The following is a 22469-nucleotide window of genomic DNA, read 5'->3' as shown; positions in this document are numbered from 1 at the left end:
GCATTTATTGAAGTTATTCCAGCGTTTGAGGAAGTATAAACTCCGCTTGAATCCCAATAAGTGTACTTTTGGTGTTCGTTCTGGTAAGTTGTTGGGATTTATTGTCAATGAGAAGGGTATTGAAGTTGATCCTGCCAAGGTCAAAGCAATACAAGAGATGCTTGCGCCTAAAACTGAGAAGCAAGTCAGAGGATTTCTCGGTCGCTTGAACTATATCTCAAGACTTATATCGCATATGACTGCCACATGTGAACCTATTTTCACGCTTCTTCGAAAAGATTAGTCTTGTGATTGGACTGAAGATTTCCAGAAAGCTTTTGATAGTATTAAAGAGTATCTGCTTGAACCTCTGATTTTGTCTCTGCCTGTTGAAGGAAGACCTTTGATCATGTATTTGACTATGCTTGATAAGAGTATGAGATGTGTCCTCAGTCAAGAAGATGAATTAGGAAAGAAAGAATATGCAATTTACTACCCCAGTAAGAAATTCACCGACTATGAGACTCGGTATTCTATGCTTGAGAAGACATGTTACGCATTAGCTTGGGTTGCTAAGCGTCTGCGCCAGTATATGTTGAATCATACTACTTGGTTGATATCCAAAATGGATCCAATTAAGTACATTTTTGATAAGCCTGCTTTAACTGAGAGGATTTCCCGTTGGCAGATGTTGTTATCTGAGTATGATAATAAATACTGATCTCAGAAAGCCATTAATGGTAGTGTCTTGGCTGCCCATTTGGCTGACTAACCTATTGAAGATTATCAATCAATGCAGTATGATTTTATTGATGAAGATATGTTTTACTTGAAGATGAAAGATTGTGATGAACCATTGCTTGAAGAAGGGCCAGAACCTGGTTCTCGTTGGGGCATGGTATTTGATGGATCTGTTAATTCATATGGTAATGGCATTGGGGCAGTGATTATTACTCCTCAAGGCACGTATTTTCTGTTTATAGCTAGATTGACCTTCAAGTGTACAAAAAATATGGATGAGTACGAAGCTTGCATTATGGGGCTTGAAGAGGCCATTGATCTCAAAATCAAATATCTTGACGTCTATGGAGATTCGGCTTTGGTTGTGAATCAGATAATAGGTGAATAGGAGACGAATCAACCCGGTTTGATACCATATAGAGATTATGCGAGGAGGATTTCAACGTTCTTTACAAAGGTTGAGTTTCATCATATCCCTCGAGATGAAAACCAGATGGCAGATGCTCTTGCAACATTGGCTTCCATGATTATGGTGAAATTTTGGAATGAGGTTCCCAATTTGACTGTGATGCGTCTTGATAGGCCAACTTATGTATTTACTGTTGAAGAAGTCAAAGATGAAAAGCCATGGTATTTTGATTTCAAATATTTCCTTCAAAGTCAGATTTACCCGCCAGGGGCATCTTTGAAAGATAAGAAGACTTTGAAAAGATTAGCCGACAATTTCTACCTGAATGGTGATGTACTTTATAAGAGAAACTTCGATATGGTTTTGCTCAGATATGTGGATAGATACGAAGAAGGCCTATTGATGACTGAAGTCCATGAAGGTTCCTTTGGTACTCATTCCAATGGACATGCTATGGCAAAGAATATGTTGAGAGCAGGTTACTATTGACTGACAATGGAATCTGACTATTGCAAATTTGTGAAAGAAATGCCACAAATGTCAAATTTATGCAGATAAGATTCATATTCCTCTGACACTGTTAAACGTCATTTCCTCTCCATGGCCCTTCTCCGTGTGGGGAATTGATATGATTGGTATGATTGAGCCCAAAGCTTTGAACGGACATCGTTTCATTCTGGTGGCTATTGACTACTTCACGAAGTGGGTTGAAGCGGCATCGTATGTGAATGTGACCAAGCAAGTTATTGTAAGGTTTATCAAGAATAAGATTATATGCCGATATGGTGTTCCAAGTAAGATCGTTATTGATAATGGATCGAACTTGAACAATAATATGGTGGAAGCTCTTTGCAAAGACTTCAAGATCGCACACCATAATTCTTCTCCCTACAGACCCAAGATGAATGGGGCTATTGAAGCTGCAAATAAGAACATTAAGAAGATCATTCAGAAGATGGTTGTGACATATAAAGATTGGCATGAGATGCTCCCATTTGCTTTACATGGGTATCGTACATCCATCCGCATTCCAACAGGGGAAACCTTTTTCTCTCTTATTTATGGCATGGAAGTTGTGCTCCCCGTGGAAGTTGAGATCCCATCGCTGTGTGTATTGATGGAAACCAAGTTGACAGAAGCCGAATGGTGTTAGACCATATATGATCAGTTGAATTTAATTGAAGAGAAAAGATTGACTGCCATATGTCATGGTCAGTTATATCAACAAAGAATGAAGAAAGCTTTTGATAAGAAGGTCAAGCCTCGTGTGTTCAGAGAAGGCGACCTCGTGCTCAAGAAGACTTTATCTTTCAAACCTGATGTTAGGGGCAAGTTGACTCCTAATTATGAAGGCCCGTATGTTGTGAAGAGAGCCTTTTCAGGTGGCACTTTGATTCTTACAACTATGGATGGTGAAAAGTTCACACGTCCTGTGAATATCGATGCAGTCAAGAAATACTTCGCCTAAAAATAAAAGAACAACTTGCTAAGTTGAAAACCCGAAAGGGCGGCTTAGGCAAAAATGAGCGTCTCGGTGGATTGAAAACCCGAAAGGGAAATCTAGGCAAAAGTTAGAGACATAAAACCGAAAATTTATCTCGGTAGATTGAGTACCCCACCTTGGGGCAATCTAGGCAAAAATTAGGGATTATGGCAAGTAACTGCATTCGGCTAGTCTTGATCTTTGAAGCAGTTTTGAGCAGTCATTTAGTTCTGATTCGTCATTCTCAACCAAAGACAAGAGCACAACGAACTTCAAAGTTGGTATGGAGAGTAGTGATCATTGTATTCAATGTAGAAATTTTCCATGTAAATTACCATTTTCAAACTTTGTAAAGATCCATGGAGTCCCGTCATTTACAAACTACCATTCTATTAAATAAAGTTGAGCTTTGATCCAATTACTTCTATTCTTATTTACTTATGTTAAATAAAATTGAATTTTTATGATGATAATTTTGAAATAAATTAATGAATAGTTATTTTTCTTAAAATAATAAAAGCATTCACTTTAAGAATAATCAATTTCAATAAGGAATGTCAACATCAATCTGAGAACAAGCAAGTCTTAAAGTGTGAAGCATTATTGGTCTTCCCCAAGCAGTTGGGTATGGTAACTTTTTCCTCCCCAACAGTTCGTCATTTATCCCCAGCTTGGTCGTTGAGTTTCTCCCCGAGTGGTTTCTCATCCCCAGTAGAGTTTGTGGGTCTCATCTCCAGTTGAGTTGATGATTGGTCCCCTTTGCAAATCCATATTCCCCTACTGAGGTGCTCATGTTTTGTATCCCCTAATTTGTGATTTGTTATTGAACCCTGGATATTTGAAACCTTTATCTGGTTTCCAGATCCCCTTTTGCATTTGTTTGTGTTGCATAACCGCGGCAGTTTCTCCTATGTGTGAGTCAGATCTGGTTGTCTTTGCCTTGGAATTGGTTTATTTCGTAATTTCCAAAAAGAATTTGATGATTATTGTGATGGTTCTCCAATTTTCTCCGACAAGTCACAACATCCCCAACATTTTGCTCGGTTCCCCACTCAGAGTTTTATCTCTGATATTCCCCGACGGAGTTTGTCTTCTGATGAAAATTCCCTCTCTCTCAGCAGTATTTGGTTCCGAGCAATATTTAACTTTGTCCCTTGCAAGGTTGTCTCCCATTTAACATGGTGTTGAGTTAAAATTCCCCGCAGTATTGACAATTTGGATCCTCAATAGATCCTTTTATCTATCCTTAACATGTTTGGTCGATCATCTTTCAGCAACACTCTCTTCCTCCAGAGTTTGCCATGACTGATTGAAAGCATGTGCCCCATGAATTTTCCCAGCCATAGTTGATTTATGCAGAGCTAGATGATTTATTTTCATTCCTATCATTTTTCTCCAGTTGGTGCTTCCATCTTGTTGAGATTAGCTGAGTGTTGTAGTGATAATTCAAATCTTTGTTATTTGTATCCTTTGTGTTGTTTTGTCAGCATGATCATAATCATACACGTGCATATTCATGCATAAAACACAGCATCAGATATTTCATTATGCATTTTATCGCATTGATTTTTCTTCTGATCCCCTGCTTTGGTGATATTATTTTCCCGTGCAGATTTGGTGTGTTTGTCGTCCTTCAATTAAATCATATCAGCCCTTTAAGCAGAAAGAGTTTAACCTTTCTCATTCCCCACTGAGTTATTTCCTCGTGGATGACTATTATTTCAGTTTCCTCCCCCAGTTAATTATCTGGATGGAACCACTCCCCCTGAGTTATATCCCCATTGGGTTGAGTCTTTGTTTGACCGTTTCTTTCTAGTTTTTACCTAAATAGATCTTTTGGTCTCCGAGAGTCTATTACCAAGTAACTGGTAATATTCTTCTTGATGTTGAGTATTTTACTTTTATCCAATACCCGGTAAAATGTAATCTATTTTCTTTGTTTTCCCCGGCGGGTTCGTTTTCACGTATCCCCGGTAAGTCTATCCTTGATATGTTCATCCTAACCGATGACATATATTCTTCCATTTCTTTTTTGGTAGTCGTAATCCCTATTTTATTCCCTAGAGAGTCTATCCTTGATATGTTCACTTTAACTAGTGATAAATTTACTCTTCTCTTTGGTATTCGACCCAGTAACCGGTAGTTATAATTCCTACTTTCCCCTGCTGAGCCTATCCTTGATATGTTCATCCTAATCGGTGACAGATACTCTCTCTTTGGTATTCTACTCAGTAACTAGTAGATATAATTCCTATTTCTCCCCGACAGTCTACCCTTGATATGTTTACCCTAATCGGTAACAAATATTCTTCCTCATTCCCCGGGTGGTCTATCCTTGATATGTTCATCCTAGCCGATGACTGATATTCTTCCTTTGAGTTTATCCTTAATATATTCGCTTTAACCAGTGACGGATACTCTCTTTTAGGTCTTCTACCCAGTAACTAGTAGTTTTAAATCCTATTTGATCTTTTCTCCCCAACAGGTTATTCTTACCCAGTAACCGGTAATGAATACACCTCTTTTTCCTCAGCGAGTCATGCTTGATATGTTTACCCTAACCGGTAACGGATGTCCCTTTGTCAAATTGTATTATCTTCTCACCCAATAACTAATAACGGATAATATATCTCTTTCACTCTTGTTTTGAAGTTCATTCTTCCCCAGTTGAGTTTGAGTGCGTATTTCCTCAGTGAAATTGCCATCCCCTATTCGGTTTGAGTATTTCATCTTTGTTCTGATCTACCCGTTTCCCCTGGAGATCTTCCCTGGTTCCGCAACCGAGTCTTTCCATTGATTTATTTTTCATGGAAATCCCTTGCGTCTCCTAGCAGTTTTTAAGTCGTGGCTTGGCCTAAGCACAACTTTTATCCCCTAGAGTCTTGGTCTCCTTAATGAGTTTTCCTTATGGAATGCATTATGCTCTTGTGGATCTTCAGTCTCTTCCGGATTTCTTTTCCTTTGTGGCAATATATTCCCCACAAAGATTATTTTAACATTCATATCATATGTATCATGAGGTCTCTTAGGGACAAAAATTTGTTTCTAGATGTTATTATTTAAGTCCATTCTACTGAGTTGATACGAAGATTTTAAGCTTCACATCCTTAGTTAGAATTTCCTTAAATAGGGGAAGCTGTAAGACCCCAATTTTGACCCTAAGATCCCTCATGCTATCTCATCATATACATTGGCTTTGGGATCACACCTTGGCATCCTCCTTACCCCTCATTCATTGGGTTTGCATTGGGAGAGATCACCAAGCACTATTTGATTATATCATACTTTATTTTCTTTTGTTTACTAACCAAAATACCAAAAACATATGCACACATAAAGAAGGGCTCCCTAGGAGTACCTAGGACACTTTGGGTGCTAACACCTTCCATCTGTGTAACCAACCCCCTTACATGTAATCTCTGGCATTTTATTAGTTTTGATTTGAAAACTTCTTATCTTTGGGGTTTGTTCGTACTTTTCCCTTTTAGTTTGAAAATAATAAAAGCGCGGCGACGACTCTGGTTTTTATTGACGTCAAGTTTATCCATAACTTAATGGTCATGAATTTACCGCTACAATACTCTATCATTGTAACTAATAATGCAGTTACATAGAAAAAAGATTAAATAAAACTTCAGTATGAAGGCAGAGAGAAACTCTGCAGAAATATTCTCCCTTTTCCCATTTTCTCTAAAATCATAATTTCTCTTTTCTTATTCAATTCATATTTTCTTTTTTTCTTAAATTTGTGTGTAGCAGAATCATCTTGCAACGAATGTGTGGTTGATTCACTTGAATGAAGAGTGAAGAACAAGAGGAGTAATCAATCGAAAAGATTGATTCTTATTCGATAAAATATATTCGAAATTCTCCAAACATACGTGAAATTCCAATATCAAGAATACTCGAAATTCCAACAACATATATGTATCTTTAAGCTATAGTAAAATTTGGGTAAAGTAACAAACCAAAAAAAGAAAAATTTTAGGAGAAATTTATTAGAAAATGACAATATCTATACATTGAATCACAATAACAAATATTTTCCTTTTTGTTTCAATATTACATTAAAGGAAAATATATATGCATATGAAAGAAAGTGAACTAATACCTATACAAATCAATAAATTTGATTAAACAACTTTTTCAAAGAGAACTTTGGCAATATGAAAGTTGATGGTCCTAGAATCACAGAAAGCTGCATAGTAAAAGGACTTTGCAATTGTGAAGAAAGTATTCTTGACATTAAAATCAATGTCATTAGGACATTTTTGAAACACCACTTGTACAAGTTCTTGCATTTTGAACTCTACTTCTGAGGTGGTGATGTTTTCTTGCATTTTGAACTCTACTTCTGAGGTGGTGATGTTTTCTTGACAGCTGATGCCTTTTAATTCCTAGATTTTTCATTCAAAGAAAATTTAAATAAATCAAAAAAATTAAACCAATCAACAAACAATATACCATAAACTTTTATTTTGACTAATATATATTAAAACTTAGTATTTTTTTAAGACCGACTAAGATCAATATTATTGTGTCTATTAGTCGGGTTCCATTTAAATTAAGAGCATAATGCGGGCACAAGTCTATGATTAGATTGTGAACATATTAGAAAAATAGGGGTGAGTGTCTTCGACCTCGATTGAATGGATTTTTTGTGGTTTTGATGTTTCTGCAGGTGTTATCGGTTTGAAGAATTCTAGCTTCGACTGATATTGATGCCAATAATTTTGTGCATTTTATTTTTGTAATTTTGTTTATTGTTATTTTTTATTCCGAATTTGATACTTCTTATACCTTTCTCCCGAAGTTCCAGCTTACTTTGGCCCTAGTTTCATTTGCCTATAAGAAATATTATGTAGTGCCTAAAACATATGCACCGTATCCTATATAAGTGATATGTGGTATGTATAATGTTCAAAAGATTTCAATTATGAGTATTTTGACAAAACTCAATATCATGGTTAAAATAACATTAATTCTAACTAAGTGACTTGTGAAGTCTGTAGACTTGAGAGGGCTAAGAGATTGTTGAACTATTAGACAATTATTGTAATTTATCTAGATTATTGGATTAAGTCCTTATTGAAGGCGAATCACCTTGGCCGGATGAACTGGAGTAACTTTGATTTTCAAGCGAACCAGGATAAACTTTTGTGTTGTTTGTTTTTACCTTGGTGTGTGTAGCGATGCTAAAAGGTTTTATTTTTCAGTGAAAACAATTCAAATCCTCATTTCTTGTTTTTCTCTACCTTCAGATAGATAGTTTCCTAAGGGAGGAGGAATTTGTGAAGTGCACAACTGAGCATGGAGTACATGTAAGAAGGAGTAAGAGTGAATTGCTTATATTGTATCTTTATGTCAATTACTTGTTAATAATAGGCAGCTGCAAGAAAGAGATTGAAGACTTCAAACGTGATCTTAGCAAGGAGTTCAAAATGTCCGATTTGGGCAACATTTTATACTTCCTTGGTATTTAATTCTAAAAGAGTAGTATAGGTATGATGATGCATCAAAGAAGATATGAAAATGAAATATTCAAACGATTTGAGATGGAATACTACAATGCAACTTTGACACTTGCTGAACCAAGACTGTAATTATTGAAAAACTCTGATGAAGATGATGTTGACCTAACACAATACATAAGACTTATTGGGTAATTGAGATAACATTGTCACACAAGGTCTTATCTAGCCAACAATGTAGGTATGATGAGTAGAATCATGTAGAAGCCAAAGGTATCACATTTAGCAGCGACAAAGACGATACTAAGGCATCTGAAAGAAACTCTCGACTATGACATTCTGTTTTCTGCATCTGATGAACGAAAATAATACAACCTAGTAAGTTACACCGATTCAAGTTCATGTAGTGATGCTGAGGATATAATATCCATAGTTGGTTATATGTCTATGCTAGGTGGTTCACCAGTTGCTTGGAGCTTAAGAAAGGAATCAATAGTAGTACTCTCATCATATGAAGTATAGTACATAGTCGATTCCCTTTGTGCATGTCAAACAACATGGTTGGTGAATTCAGTCGAAGAAATTACAGGGAAGAATCATTAAGCGATTACCATAAAGATCGACTACATGCCTGGTATCAATCTGGCGAAGAATCTGATAGCACATGGAAGAATCAAACACATCTAAATGAGGTTCCATTATCTTTGAGAAAAAGTAGCAAATGAGAAGCTGAGCTTGGAACACTGCAGAACTGATAATCAGATTACAAACATCATGACGAAAGGGGTGCAAGTCGAAGTGCTCAAAAGACTGAGAACAATGATAAATGTAGATAGCTTAGACACAATGAATTAGGTGGCGTGTTGAACGTGTAATCCTTTGTATCGAAGCAGTAATTCGATATAGCCTGCTACCGTCGAAATGTAGAAGAAGTGTGTCTTTGACAGAAAATAAGACTTAGCTTTATTTTGTGTTTTAGCCAAGTTAGTTTAGTTGGAGATTGTTTGGTGTGTGTAGCGGTAAAATGTTTGAGTTCAAGCTATTGATTAACTTAACTCACAAAGCAAGAGTCGTCACCGCGCTTTTATTATTTCCAAAGGAAATGGGAAAAAGTACGAACAAAACCCAAATAAGTTTTAAAATAAAACTAATAAAAAGAGATAAGGGTCCGAGGGTTAGTTATGTAAATGGAAGGTATGAGCACCCTAAACATCCATGGTACTCCATGGAAACCTCTTTGAAAATATGTACAATTTAGTTTGGAAAAAAAGTGTTGTTTGCAAAAGATTGGAGAGATGGGAAAAGAAATATTTTTCTTAATTTTGTGTTTTCCAAGACTTTTGAAGTCTCATGCCTACGTACCAACAAAGTGCAATGGAGGATCAAAACCTCATAGTTCATGGTAAAAGTAATGTTTATTTGATTCATTTTTAATGAAAATACATTTTGTCATTTTAAGGAGAATATCCAACTGGTCACCCACAAGTATGAGAACTTTGCATCATCATGGGAAGGGCTCCAACTTGGATAAAGATCAACAGGTATGTCACTAGCTCTCTTAAATGGAAAAGATTTATCATTAATACTATGGGATACGAGAATTATATCTCAACTATTGAAATGATTCATGTCTAAACTTTGAGAAAATATTTAAAAGGAAAAGTGCATAAAGGGACACAAAATGATTTGAGTGGGTTATACATTTTTTAAGTCTCTTGAAATTGGCCTGAATATGCTTAAGATAGATTAGTATTTATTAGGAAAAGGTTTTGAAAATCACTTGAAAAAATTCAAGGTTTATAGAGAAAGTGGTTTAAGTTTAAAAAACAAGAAGCTTTTTAAAAAAGAGGAAGATTTTGAAAATTAAAGAAAGAGAGGAGAAGAAGAGACTATCATAGAGCAAAAAGTAAAAGTTAGGGAGGAAAGATCTAACCAACAGATAACAAGTTGTATGACATAAGTCAAGCAAGAATTCCCTCCTTTAGATTAAACCTCAAGCAAACCAAATAAGCTAAGAATAATTATGCATCAGATGAAACCAAAATAACGAAGCCAAGTCTTCACTGAGAAGTACAAAATCAGAGGTATCAGATAAATCCCAAGGTCTCAAATCATAATCTCCCAAAGCAAAGGTCAAAGTCCTAGCTCTAAGTCCATAACTCCATTACAATGCTAAGGATAGTAACCTCTAGTCCATAAAATCAAGAGGACCAAATTTTATAGGGGTTTTTCTTTATTAATTTCTTTTACAAGGAAATGAAAGTCCAAATGGACAAGGAACAAATAACATAATCACAAATAAAATGATATGGGATGCTAAAAATAAACCATAAAGTAAATGGCAAAAAAAGTAAAAAGCATAAGGTAAATGACATTGAAGTAAAAGTTAATACAATAAAATGTTAGTGATCAATAAGGGAATGACAGTTTTTGTCATGTTTTGGAGAACACTCAACTATTCACTCACAATCATGAAAAACATGGGCCTTTACATCATATATGAGAAGGGCTCCAACTTAGATAAAATTAACAAGTATGCCACTAGCTCTCATAAATAAAAAGGGAGCAATATTTTCACACAATACCATGAGGAGTAGGAGACTTACAATCTCACTTATGAAAATGACTTACTTTGGGGGACAAATTTAGCACTATGTTAAGCAATCGTAATTGGACTTATGTAGAAGTCACAACTATCTGAGGTCGGTCAATAATAATATTTGTGTTAATACATGCTAGAGAAATGATATGTAAATCATTCTCCTAAAGCCATGTCACACAAAAAGAAAAAAGGAATGATCAAGCACAAAGGTCAGGAGGATGGTCCATTACTTCAATCCATACTTCATAGTGCTTAGGACAAACTTATGCATCAATCCAAAGTACCTTAAATGATCCATGATCATTAGGAGGTAGATTTGAAATGATGAAAGTTCATCAAGTACCAATTCGTGCATCATGAACAAGATGGTCATAAGTCATCCATTTGATCAAGGGGAAAGAAAGAGATGAAGAAGAAGGGGACAATAGAGATCACACCCAAATTAGTTCCAAGGTTTGATCAAGTCATCATCAAAATCAATCATTCATTTTGATTGATTATGGTTTTCACCCCATCAACACCCAAGATCCATTGAGTTTAATGAGACGTATGATCAAAACAAACATGATCCAAGGCCAACAGAAGTCAACAAAAGTCAAACAAATATAAATTGAAATGAAATAAAATAAAAATGCACCAAAAGTATTTTTAAAATGAATTTTAAAATAGAAATAAAGTGAAAAAAATCATAAAGTCCTTCAAAACACCAAATAAATGGCCAAGAAAACTATGGAAGGTTGGAAATAAAATAAGAAGCATATAATATTTTTTTTCAAAATTTAAAAATGCAGAAAAGTATTTTTAAACCAATTAAAACAAAGGAGAAAAGATAAATTCCACAAAAAATAGAAAATCAATCAAATAAAATATGGAAAAATAAAAATCAGATGGAGAAAAATAAAAGTGAATTTTAGAAATTGTTTTGGATGTAAAATGATTTTTCTATGAATTTTAAAAGAAAATGCAATTAAAAATTAAAATAGAAAAAGAAATAAAATCAGAAAAAATAGGGAGCGTTGGATCAAGCCTCATTAGTTTACGTGGTAGATCCAACACCCCTCAAGCTAGGACGCACAATGGGATTTAACTGAAATGAAACATGGGATTGCATTTAAATTGAACCAATCCGAATATTTCATTTAGCCAACGTGTCTCCAAACTCAAATGACCTTAGATAAACTCCGGTCATCTTCTCCGATGGTCCTCCACCGGAGTTTCATCGTTTGATAAATTCAAAATACGAGACCACCAACAATGTGATCGCCTCCTCATCACGAATTCAACGTCATGCTCCAAATTCATTTATCTAAAATGAGCACGGGGAATTTTAAAGAAGTTTCATAAGCAAGCAAGCCACGAAAATTAAATTAAATGATGAACACAATCAATCAATATCAGACAAGTTAGGGGAAAGCATCAGAGAGTGAAGGATTATATTATGGTAACTTGTTTGAGTTTAAATGGTGCTCAGAACTACCTTGTCCAAATGGTGATCAAAAGTTGATGAAGCTCGATCTGGTTTGAGCACTTTAGAAGGTCTCAGAGCTTGGGAATTGTTGCAAAAAATTTAGAGGGTGCCGAAGATGCTAATGGAATCAAGAAATTGGATTGAAATATGTTGGAACTCAAAACATGATAGTTAAACTTTTCTAGAAAACTTCAGATTATAGTAAGGGTTTCTTGGCTCTCAAAAGTTTGGAAATGAATGCAATAGCTTCCTCTATTTATAGGGAATGTGTTTGGATCCAAATACGTGTGGAATTAAGCTTAATTCGTGCAAAACGAATTTGATCAAAATGTGAGAAAAGTGTGACTTGCAATCCATCAAAACTCAGCCAAATGATGCGTTTCAAGGGTCAATTAATTTCTAGAGACTTGGTTAAACATGTTTAGATCCAAAGTACATGTTGATTTGGCTTGGAATTGAGATTAATGGAGTTCAAATTTCGGGCAATGGTGATTTCTTCAGTTCCAAGTCACCATGTTTAACTCAATGGGGCATCTTGCTCAGGAGGCTTTTTGGTCTCATTATTTTTGCAATGTGTTGAAATCATAACAAAGATTAAAATGTTCCAAGAAAGGTTGAATTTGGATGCTTGAGCACGAAGTTGTGGCATATTGAAGTTGACACGAAAAACTAGTCATGTAACTTAGAAAAATCTAAGTCTCAAATGCCTGAAAAGGATTTGTAATGTTTTGATGAATTCCATGACCTTCCAAGCATAATTTGACCTTGATCATTGAAGCAAACTTGTAGAGGGCATCACAAATGACATTATGCAAAAAGAATCAGGCTCAAGTGTTGAAAATTAAAGAAGTTACAATCCTTTAAAGTTGAGAAAAAGTCACTTGAAAATATGTCAAATTTCACTAAGTCCACAAATGACCTATAATGTCTCCAAACTTTTGATGACCCTCCAAGTATAATTCTCACTTATCATGTAAAGAGAAGTTGTAGAGGATAACAATAAGAGTCAAATGCAAAAGTAAGAATTCAAAGATGTTGATAATTGAAGGAGTTGTGATCCTTGTAACTTTGATTTCAAATGTTGACTTTTTAGTCAAACCTCTTGGAATAAAACTTGTGCAGTTGAACTTTTCTTGCATTTCAAAGCACATGGATGATCATATGAACTCAAAATAAGGTTTCTTTGAATGTCTCTTGATTAGATTTCTCAAAGCTTAAGGTAACTTATTGAAGAAGACATGAAAATAAACACATGAACCTTTGACTTTTTTCAGAAGTAAGCAACAAAACTTTCATGTACTCTTGATCAAAATGAGATTGAAAGGTGATTTAGAATCTTATAGATCATGCATTGAAATATATCCCCCTTGATAATCAATGGTTGGACATACTTTAACTTGAGGAATCCACACAAACCCTAGCCGAGGAGCCTGCTTGATACTCTTGATGACAAGCTCTATCTTGCATAATAAACTTAAGGAAACAAGACATATTTTTTTTCTATTTTGATTAGTGGTTAGATGGGTAATGAACATGTAAACACAAAGGTAAAACACCAATAAAGAAGGTGCTTGATGATCTCTGCAAAAAGCAAAACCCAAAGATGAGAGGGAGAAGGACCAAAAGGTGACCTTGTTTGTATGCAAGGATGTCAATGGTATGTGAGATCTTAGTGTTAAAAATTAGGGTATGACAATGTGCAAGCAATCTCAGCTTATAAATAGGGAGATATCATATCATTGTAATTAATAATGCAGTTACATAGATAAAAGATTAAATAAAACTTCAGTTTGAAGGTAGAGAGAAACTCTACAGAAATATTCTCCGTCTTCCTCTTTTCTCTCAAATCCTAATTTCTCTTTCCTTCCTCAATTCATCTTTTCTTTTCTTCTTAAATTCACGTGTAGTAGAATCATCTTGCAATCAATATGTGGTTGATTCACTTAAGTGAAAAGTGAAGAACAAGAGGAGTAATTAATTAAAAAGATTGATTTTTATTCAACAAAATTGATTTGAAATTCTCCAATTATATATGAAATTCCAACATCAAGAATTCTCGAAATTCCAACAACATATATGTATCTTTTAAGCTATAGTAAAATTTGGATAAAGTAACAAACCAAAAAAGAAAATTTTAGGAGAAATTTATTAGAAAACGACAATATATACACATTGAATCACAATAACAAATATTTTCCTTTTTGTTTCAATATTACATTAAAGGAAAATATATATTCACATGAATGAAAGTGAACTAATACCTATACAAATCAATAAATTTGATTAAACAACTTTTTCAAAGAGAACTTTTGCAATATGAAAGTTGATGGTCCTTGAATCACAGAAAGCTGCATAGTAAAAGGACTTTGCAATTGTGAAGAAAGTATTCTTGACATTAAAATCAATGTCATTAGGACATTTTTGAAACACCATTTGTACAAGTTCTTGCATTTTGGACTCTACTTCTGAGTTGGTGATGTTTCCTTGGCAGCTGATGCCTTTTAATTCCTAGATTTTCCATTCAAAGAAAATTTAAATAAATCAAAAAAAATTAAACCAATCAACAAACAATATACCATAAACTTTTATTTTGACTAATATATATTAAAACTTAGTATTTTTTTAAGACCGACTAAGATCAATTTTATTGTGTCTATTAGTCGGGTTCCATTTAAATTAAGAGCATAATAGACGCACAAGACTATGATTAGCTTGTGAACATATTAGAAAAATAGGGGGTGAGTGTCTTCAACCTCGATTGAATGAATTTTTTGTGGTTTCGGAGTTTCTGCAGATATTATCGGTTTGAAAAATTCTAGTTTCGACTAATTTTGTGCATTTTATTTTTGTAATTTTGTTTATTGTTATTTTTTATTCCGAATTTGATCCTTCTTATACCTTTCTCCCGGAATTCTAGTTTACTTTAGCCCTAGTTTTATTTGCCTATAAAAAATATTATGTAGTGCCTATGTAGTGCCTAAAACCTCTACACCTTATCCTATATAAGTGATATGAGGTATGTATAATGTTGAAAAGATTTCAATTATGAGTATTTTGACAAAACTCAATATCATGGTTAAAATCTTATTTATATTCTAGATTTATGATTGTGTAAAGTGCAAGTTGGAGAATTTGAATTTTAGAAAAAGTTTTGAGTTGTCACTAACCTTGTCCTTTTGATAGCAACTAAGTTTATGGCATATAGAGTTAGTGAGTTGAAGAAGATGCTTGTATTGTGGATTGCATACTTGTTCCTCAGAAATCCAATGGTTAGAACATAGGTTTATTATTTGTATCAAAAGTTCTGCTTCTCCTTCACATTTGTCTCCTTCACTTTGCCAACTTGAAAGCCACTTTTTCCACTACAATCACATGAAAGAAAAAAGTCAACATGCTTGTAAAATTTCAACCAATACTTTGGTGATTTGGTTAATCTTCTCATAGTTTGATTCTCTTTTTCTTTTAGCCATGATTTTCTTTTTCAGTTGGTTACTCTGTAGGGTAATAGGAAAAATAAAATCATGTTTAGAATATAAAATGTTAGCAATGGATACAATTTATATTTAATTAATAGCATATTGACCCAACATGTGTTAATGTTAGAGATGGCAATTTGATTATGGAGAATTTTTCTGTGAGATAGAAATAGGGAACAAAATCTCTTTGAAGACATCTAAAATAATTTTTCAAAAATATGTATTTCAAAAATAATTTTTATGAAAAATTATTTAAAATAACTTTAAATTTAAGTGATTTTTTTAAATTGTGACATCTAAAAAATTATAGTAAAATGACGAAATATTTAAAATAAAATTTTAAGAATAATTACTTAAATAAATATTTTATTTGAAGTTTTTTTAAAAATTTATTTGTAAAAAAAGTTTCACCAAAAACATATTACATTATACAAATAATATTTTAAAAAAGCTGAAACAATAAGAGATAATTAAATAACTACTTTAAAAAAATAATTGTTAATTTCCTTTTATTACTTTTTAAATTTTTTTTATTATTAATTTAATTGAAAATAATAAAATTTATTTTTATTTTTTAAACTTATAATTTCCTTAGAATTCAGGAGAAACTGGGATAAGATACATCATCTGCCTCCACCCTGCTAAGTTGATATTTTTAATTAAAGTTTAAAACAAATTTTATAATAATACATTTCAATATTATTAATTGTTAATTATATATTTATAATTAAATTATATATTTTAAATATAACTTTTAGCCAAAAGTTTTGATACTTAAAATCTTAAGTTGAGAGGATTGAGGATTGGTAAACTCACACATTGATGCATATCATATCCAATTTCATGACCATAAGACAATCTTACATCCCATGATATTTCATCTATGGTTGCAAACAGACTCTCAACAAGTTCATGTTCTGTTTTGTTCCTCTTCATCCTCCTGCATTTCATACATATAAAAAATGTTAATTTCAAGTGGAAAAAAAAGATTTAATAGAACATAATTGCACGTGTACGTATAAGTGTCGTGTCGAACATCAGGTACTTACCGGGCAATAGAATAGTCTCGAACATCGATGTGGTCATTGAATTTTTTCGCAAAATCTTTCCTCAAATCTTCATTCCTAACATAAGACTTGATTGTCTCAAGGAGAGCCGTAGTTTTTGCCCAAGCAAGTCTCTCATGAGATCTTTCAGGCTCAAATATGCTCCCGGTGGCCAAAAAATAAGCCAATAAAAGATCCCTTTTGCTCAATCCAAATTCGCCCAATCTAGATTCTAAGTACCATCTAGAAAAATAAACGATTGTGGCAACAACAACGGACGTTAACTCAATAGAAACAAGAATAGCAAAATAAATATACAGAATCCAAATTCTAAGACTCTTACGTTTGAATTGCATTCCATTCGATTAAATGTTGTGCTTGACAATTGTTGTAGTCTAATTTAGCAAGCTCGAGATAATTGTTGTTGTTCACATACGCCATCCTTTCACAATTGAAAGATAAATAAATAAAACATCGCAGATTCAAAATTTACACCCTATATCTAAATTTAATTACGACAAAAAAGATAAATTACCTGTAAAGAGTTTTGCCAATCCATACATCGCTTTCAGCACCATATTGATCAATGTAAAATCTTGTCTCAATGCGATCTAAATTTGCATACCATGGCATGTCCAATGCATAACCAACCTACCCAACAAAAACAATTACATTCATTCATAAGTATTTAGTACAAACAAAAACAAAGTGGTCCTATAACACACATTTAAAACCTAAGGAATATTTGCATTTATCTTTGTTTGTATCTTTGATCTTTGAGGTTTATTAAAACTATTTTATTTTGAAATGCTTTTGGTTAGGAACAATATTAAAATGTTGTATTTTTTGGATCATTTTATAAATTTTAAAAGTTTTATATTGAAATTTAAATTTAAAAATTAGGAGCCAATTTTCCATTTTTAAAAATTTAAAATGACCCGTTTGTAAAATTTGAAAATTATTAAAAATTAATTTACAATTTTTTGAAAAATTTGAAAAATTTATTTAAATCTTATAAAAATATAGGATCAACTTGTAAAATTTTAAAAATTAATAATAATTAATTTGACATTTACTAGGTACATTCATAAGTTCTTGTTATGTACATCAAAGTGGTCCTATAACATATTTATACTCATGAAATGGTTCCATAAATTCCATTTTTTGTCACTAACATAAGACACATCAAAATCCTTAGGAATATTTGTATTTACCTTTGTTTGCATCCTTCATCCTTTAGGGCCTATAGGTGTTGCTCAATATGAGCTGGTATGTAACTAAGACTTTGTAAGTATTTTCTTGCTCAACTTTTGAGCAAATGATTCCATGAGATCTCTCTAATTCTTTTTAGAAAATAGGTAAAATTTTGGGGGTGGATTAAGGTTTTAGATGCACGTATTTATGTTTGTTTCATCTATTATATTTTTTTCCGATAGACACGGACATTAGTATAAAATTTTATAATTTTTAAATTAAAAAAGGTGTTGTGTCCGTAAATCTGTCATACTTCATCCTTATTTTTTTCAGGACAGATCAAGATTTCAAACTCACGTTCTACATAATGTCCGTCTCTCCCCACTCTATTTTTTAGCAGATTATACCTAATAGGATCATGCATTTTTATCACCCTTAACTATAGTCGTTTTAAATTTTTAAATATTTTGTATAGATTAATTAAGGTCTAACTATAACAAACAAAAAGAATATTAATCACAATTTAATAATAATAATAGTTTTTAAAACCATATTTAACCACAATTTAATCGGAAACAAATTAATTATGTAAAATTGCTAGAGCTACTTATAAGTTTGTTAAATTTTAGATGTTTTTAAACCTAGTTATGAGTTTGTTAAAAAAAAATCAAAATTAAACAAGGTAACAACTTTTCTAACAAACTTGTAACTAACTTTGACAAATTTTTCATCTATATCAATCAAATATCTAACTAAATCTAACAAAGTACATTTTAAATTAATGTGGTAATGAGAAATTAGTTACTTACCTCTTCAGGCAGATTCTTCATTATGATCCATTTATCTATGAGTTCATTTGCTTCTCTCTTTTCCTTCAAAAACTTGGCAGAAAAGTGTTTGGCATGTTCAAGAATTTTCTCTCCTGGAAAAAGCACTTGACTGGCTCTAAATAGATTATACATTCCTGTCACTGCTTGTGTGCATTGACCAGCAAAGCAGAAGAATTCACCATTTCTCTCAAAGTGCTTAAACACATCTATCAAAAAAAAATTCATTACTCAAATCGCATAATAGTGTATCCAGTATCCGATACTGACGTTAATATATAATTTATTATTATTATAGTCTCAGGTTCGTTGTGTTAGTGTCGTATCTGCTATACTTACGGGCTGAAACTTGGTGACCATGTAATCTAAGTAATCTGAAAGCCATTGCAGTGTCATCAATATCTTGAACATTTGAATTTCTTGCCCAACAAATTCCCTTTTCACTCCAATATCTGAAATTTCATTTCCTCATTATTTATAAATTTAAATAGGGTATATTTTAAAAAAATTAATTAAAGGGTAATTAGTATTAATTAAATTACCTAGACACATAATTCATACAATCTTTGATCTCATGTCGAAAAAATCGAGATATTCCAAGGCGTTCGAGACGATCAACCACCCAAATATGTTCAAATAAATCCACCGGATACACATTTGGAACTGAAATATATTATATTAATTAATCACATATTTAAGCTATATTAACAAAGAAAAAAGGGTTAGGGAAATAGTAGATGATTAAGTTACCTCCTCCATTGAATTTTTTGACAACATTATTCAAGTATTTTAGGCAATTTCCATCTTTAGTTTGCATTAATGCAAAAGCTGTGGAAGATGGAGAAAACAAGAATGATCCATCTTGTGATTGCAATTTTAGAAGTTGTTTCCAATCCAAGCCAGACATACCCTCCAAGCTATGCAACAATGTTGTTGGCACTTTATGCATTATCTCTTTTGGTATTCTATTCCAACACCACACCACATTCAATTAGGTCCACACACATACCAATTATTGTAAGATACTCATAAATTTCATAGTTATGTTAAGATACTGATAAATTTCATAGCGTATGATACTGATAAATTTCATAGTAATTATGGTACGATACTGATAAATTTCATAGCGTATGATACTGATAAATTTCATAGCAATTATGGTACGATACTGATAAATTTCATAACATACGATATTGATAAATTTTATAGCATACGATACTGATAAATTTTATAGCCTACGATACTGATAAATTGCATAGCAAATATTATACGGTGAAAGATGAATGACTTCATAGCATTTTTAAAAGGTATAAGATGAACCACCGAATAGGGTTTCAATTTTTTATAGTTAAACTATGACGCACAAGTCTTTTAATTATTTTATCATAGTTAAACGGTAATTAACTGACCCAAGTTCTTCAAAAACTTAAGACTAGTTTAAAAAGTTTAAAAGTTAACCTAAATTTGATGTAATAATATATTGTATACTTCAATTTGGTTTCCAAGACTAAAAGATAAGGTTACTTTGGAAACAAATTATAAAAATAGATATGGGCATAGTGGAAACATAATTATGACAACAACTAAGGTACCTTGTGAGTTTTTCATCTCTCTTTTCAAATATGTTTTTCAATATTGGAGAATCATTTGGCACATCAATGTTTAATCCTCTAGCTCTTTCAAGTAGTGAAGGGAAAGCAACTTCAAACCCAATTGGCATATGCTCCTCATTCTCATTCTCAAGCTTGCTAAGATTCTCTCTAAAAAATATCATTCCTATAACCAAACATCAATTAGCAATTATAAAATTACACTATTTCGTCTGTCGCATAAACACGATCCTTTTAATCAGTAAAAATGGTCGTTTATTTGTAACTGCGTCAGTAACTTAAAAATCAGACAAGACTAGTATATACCTTTGTCACACTTTTCTGAATGCATATTCCATGATCGTAACGCGATTACACATGCCAATGTATTGATAATTCGATCATGAGCCGAGAATAATCGACTATCACCCCATGAACCATCTTGAAGTTGATTTTTTGCAATCCACTCTAGACTAGAAGGAAATTGAGGGGTGCTAATAGCATTAACATCTTCAACAAGAGCAACCCAAGCAGTATCATAAGCAGATATAGTTATCTCTCCATCTTCCAATGAACTCAATATTGATTTTATTTTGTTCACTAAACCCACCTTTTTATTAATAAAAAAATTAATATTAATTAACGAAAAATTAAATAAATATTATTTAATCATAAAAGTTAAAAGTACCCTAATATCTTGCTCCTCTTCATCATCTATGACTATGACATCTTCCACATTAATTTCACTCAACTTTAATGTTGCTACATTAGTTTGAAATACTCCTTCATATTCTGCAAAGCAGAAAATATAATATTAAACTATTTAATTTAAAATAATATTTTAAGAAGAAAAAAGGTACTAGTTTTAAAAGAATCTCAACTACATATATACCCTGAGTTCTTGATTTGGATATAGCTCTACATCTTTTCTCTTTGTCTTTAGCCACAAACGACACAGCACCTATATATAAAAAATAATAAAATATAAAATATAATAAAATATAAAAAATAATATTAATTTTTCTTTTTATATTGTTTTCTATTTGGGTTAAGGAAAAAACAAGAGACAAGTTCACATCTTCCAACTGTGACATTCTTTTGATAGTGAAATCTTAAAAGCTGAAAAGCTATAAAACCAAGATCACACACTTATTATTTAAATTAATCTCTTAAAGTAAGGTTAAACTTCAAATAACAAAAAGTAATTACTATATTGTCAAATTTAAAGAACCAAAATTCTAACTAAGTGTTCTTTTTGACGTTTGAGCTTCCAAACTCAGTTCTAATAATATAGTAAGGTTGAAGATAAGTAACATAAAATAATAATTATATTATATCAATTAACATGTAATGTCCCTATATAAGAAAGAAAGTAAAAAAAGAATAGATAAAATATGTATATGGTTTTGATTAAGAGAAAGAAAGATTCACCATTATATGTAAATGTGTATGATAAAAAACATACCTAAAGAAGAGGATTTGGTGAATGGATGAAGAAAGAAGAGAGAAGAAGAAGATGGAAGATGAAAGTGGGTGGAGAAGTGAGTGAACATGGTGATGATGATGATGATGATGATGATGGAAAGAAGTAAGTAATGTTTAGTTTTAGAGTGATGTATGATGAAAGAAAGGTAGATAGGAAGTGAGTGTTTAAAAGGCAAAGAAGAAGAGGCAAAGAGACAGAAATGACTTCTCTTGAGATTCCCACTAATGGATGCATGGCATCATCTCAAAACTCATTTACTTGAGGGCACACGTGTCCTTTTCTTTATTTTTTATTATTTTTATTCTTTTAATGTTCATTGCAATTTATACACCAATATTTATATTTGAAAAATAGAATTAGGGTTTATTTTGTATCCATGATATGACAATCTCATAACACATTTTTGTTTTATGGATATTTTGAAAGATAGCACATATTTCCTCACTATTTTTATTTTCTATTTTAAAAAATGTCAAAACATATTGTTAATGAAATTCGTTAAAAAAAATTCTAGGTTCACTTGTCTTCTCATTCACATTGTGAAACCTCTATAATGTTTTATTATCTTAGTAATTGTGAAACCTCTTCTCAAGCATAAGATAGTACTTAAGTGTTTTTTGTCGGTTGATCCTTATATTGTTTTATTATTTAAGCTTGAAATATTTGCTTCATTTTACCTTATAGACAATACCCTAGAG

The 22469-nt window shown here is 32.4% G+C and overlaps 1 protein-coding gene across 1 annotated transcript; it reads right to left on the bottom strand.

Annotated features, from left to right (window-relative positions):
• Positions 1–14293: 14293 nt before the first annotated feature.
• On the bottom strand, positions 14294–21985 carry LOC127128589 (ent-copalyl diphosphate synthase, chloroplastic). The gene is made up of 15 exons (NM_001427714.1): positions 21751–21985; positions 21178–21246; positions 20974–21077; positions 20613–20895; positions 20289–20472; positions 19447–19661; positions 19239–19359; positions 19036–19148; positions 18679–18905; positions 17211–17326; positions 17019–17117; positions 16679–16918; positions 16446–16569; positions 15321–15515; positions 14294–14661 (listed from the first exon to the last, which is right to left on the bottom strand). The coding sequence occupies exons 1-15, from the start codon at positions 21836–21838 to the stop codon at positions 14437–14439; spliced, it is 2403 nt and encodes an 800-aa protein (NP_001414643.1). The 5' UTR covers positions 21839–21985; the 3' UTR covers positions 14294–14436.
• Positions 21986–22469: the final 484 nt, after the last annotated feature.

Source organism: Lathyrus oleraceus, chromosome 3 (genome assembly GCF_024323335.1).
Source record: "Lathyrus oleraceus cultivar Zhongwan6 chromosome 3, CAAS_Psat_ZW6_1.0, whole genome shotgun sequence".
Taxonomy (NCBI): Eukaryota; Viridiplantae; Streptophyta; class Magnoliopsida; order Fabales; family Fabaceae; genus Lathyrus; species Lathyrus oleraceus.
The sequence above is the reverse complement of the archived record's forward strand: the minus strand, read 5'-3'. Positions and strand labels throughout refer to the sequence as shown.

What these genes read in the sequence shown, in the direction of transcription:
- LOC127128589 (NM_001427714.1), bottom strand. Translation starts at nt 21,838, where the DNA reads ATGTTCACTCACTTCTCCACCCACTTTCATCTTCCATCTTCTTCTTCT. An exon ending in ATCCAAATCAAGAACTCAGG is followed by an intron (nt 21,078 to 21,177) that starts GTATATATGTAG and finishes TCTGCTTTGCAG; the next exon opens with AATATGAAGGAGTATTTCAA. An exon ending in AAGAGGAGCAAGATATTAGG is followed by an intron (nt 20,896 to 20,973) that starts GTACTTTTAACT and finishes ATTAATAAAAAG; the next exon opens with GTGGGTTTAGTGAACAAAAT.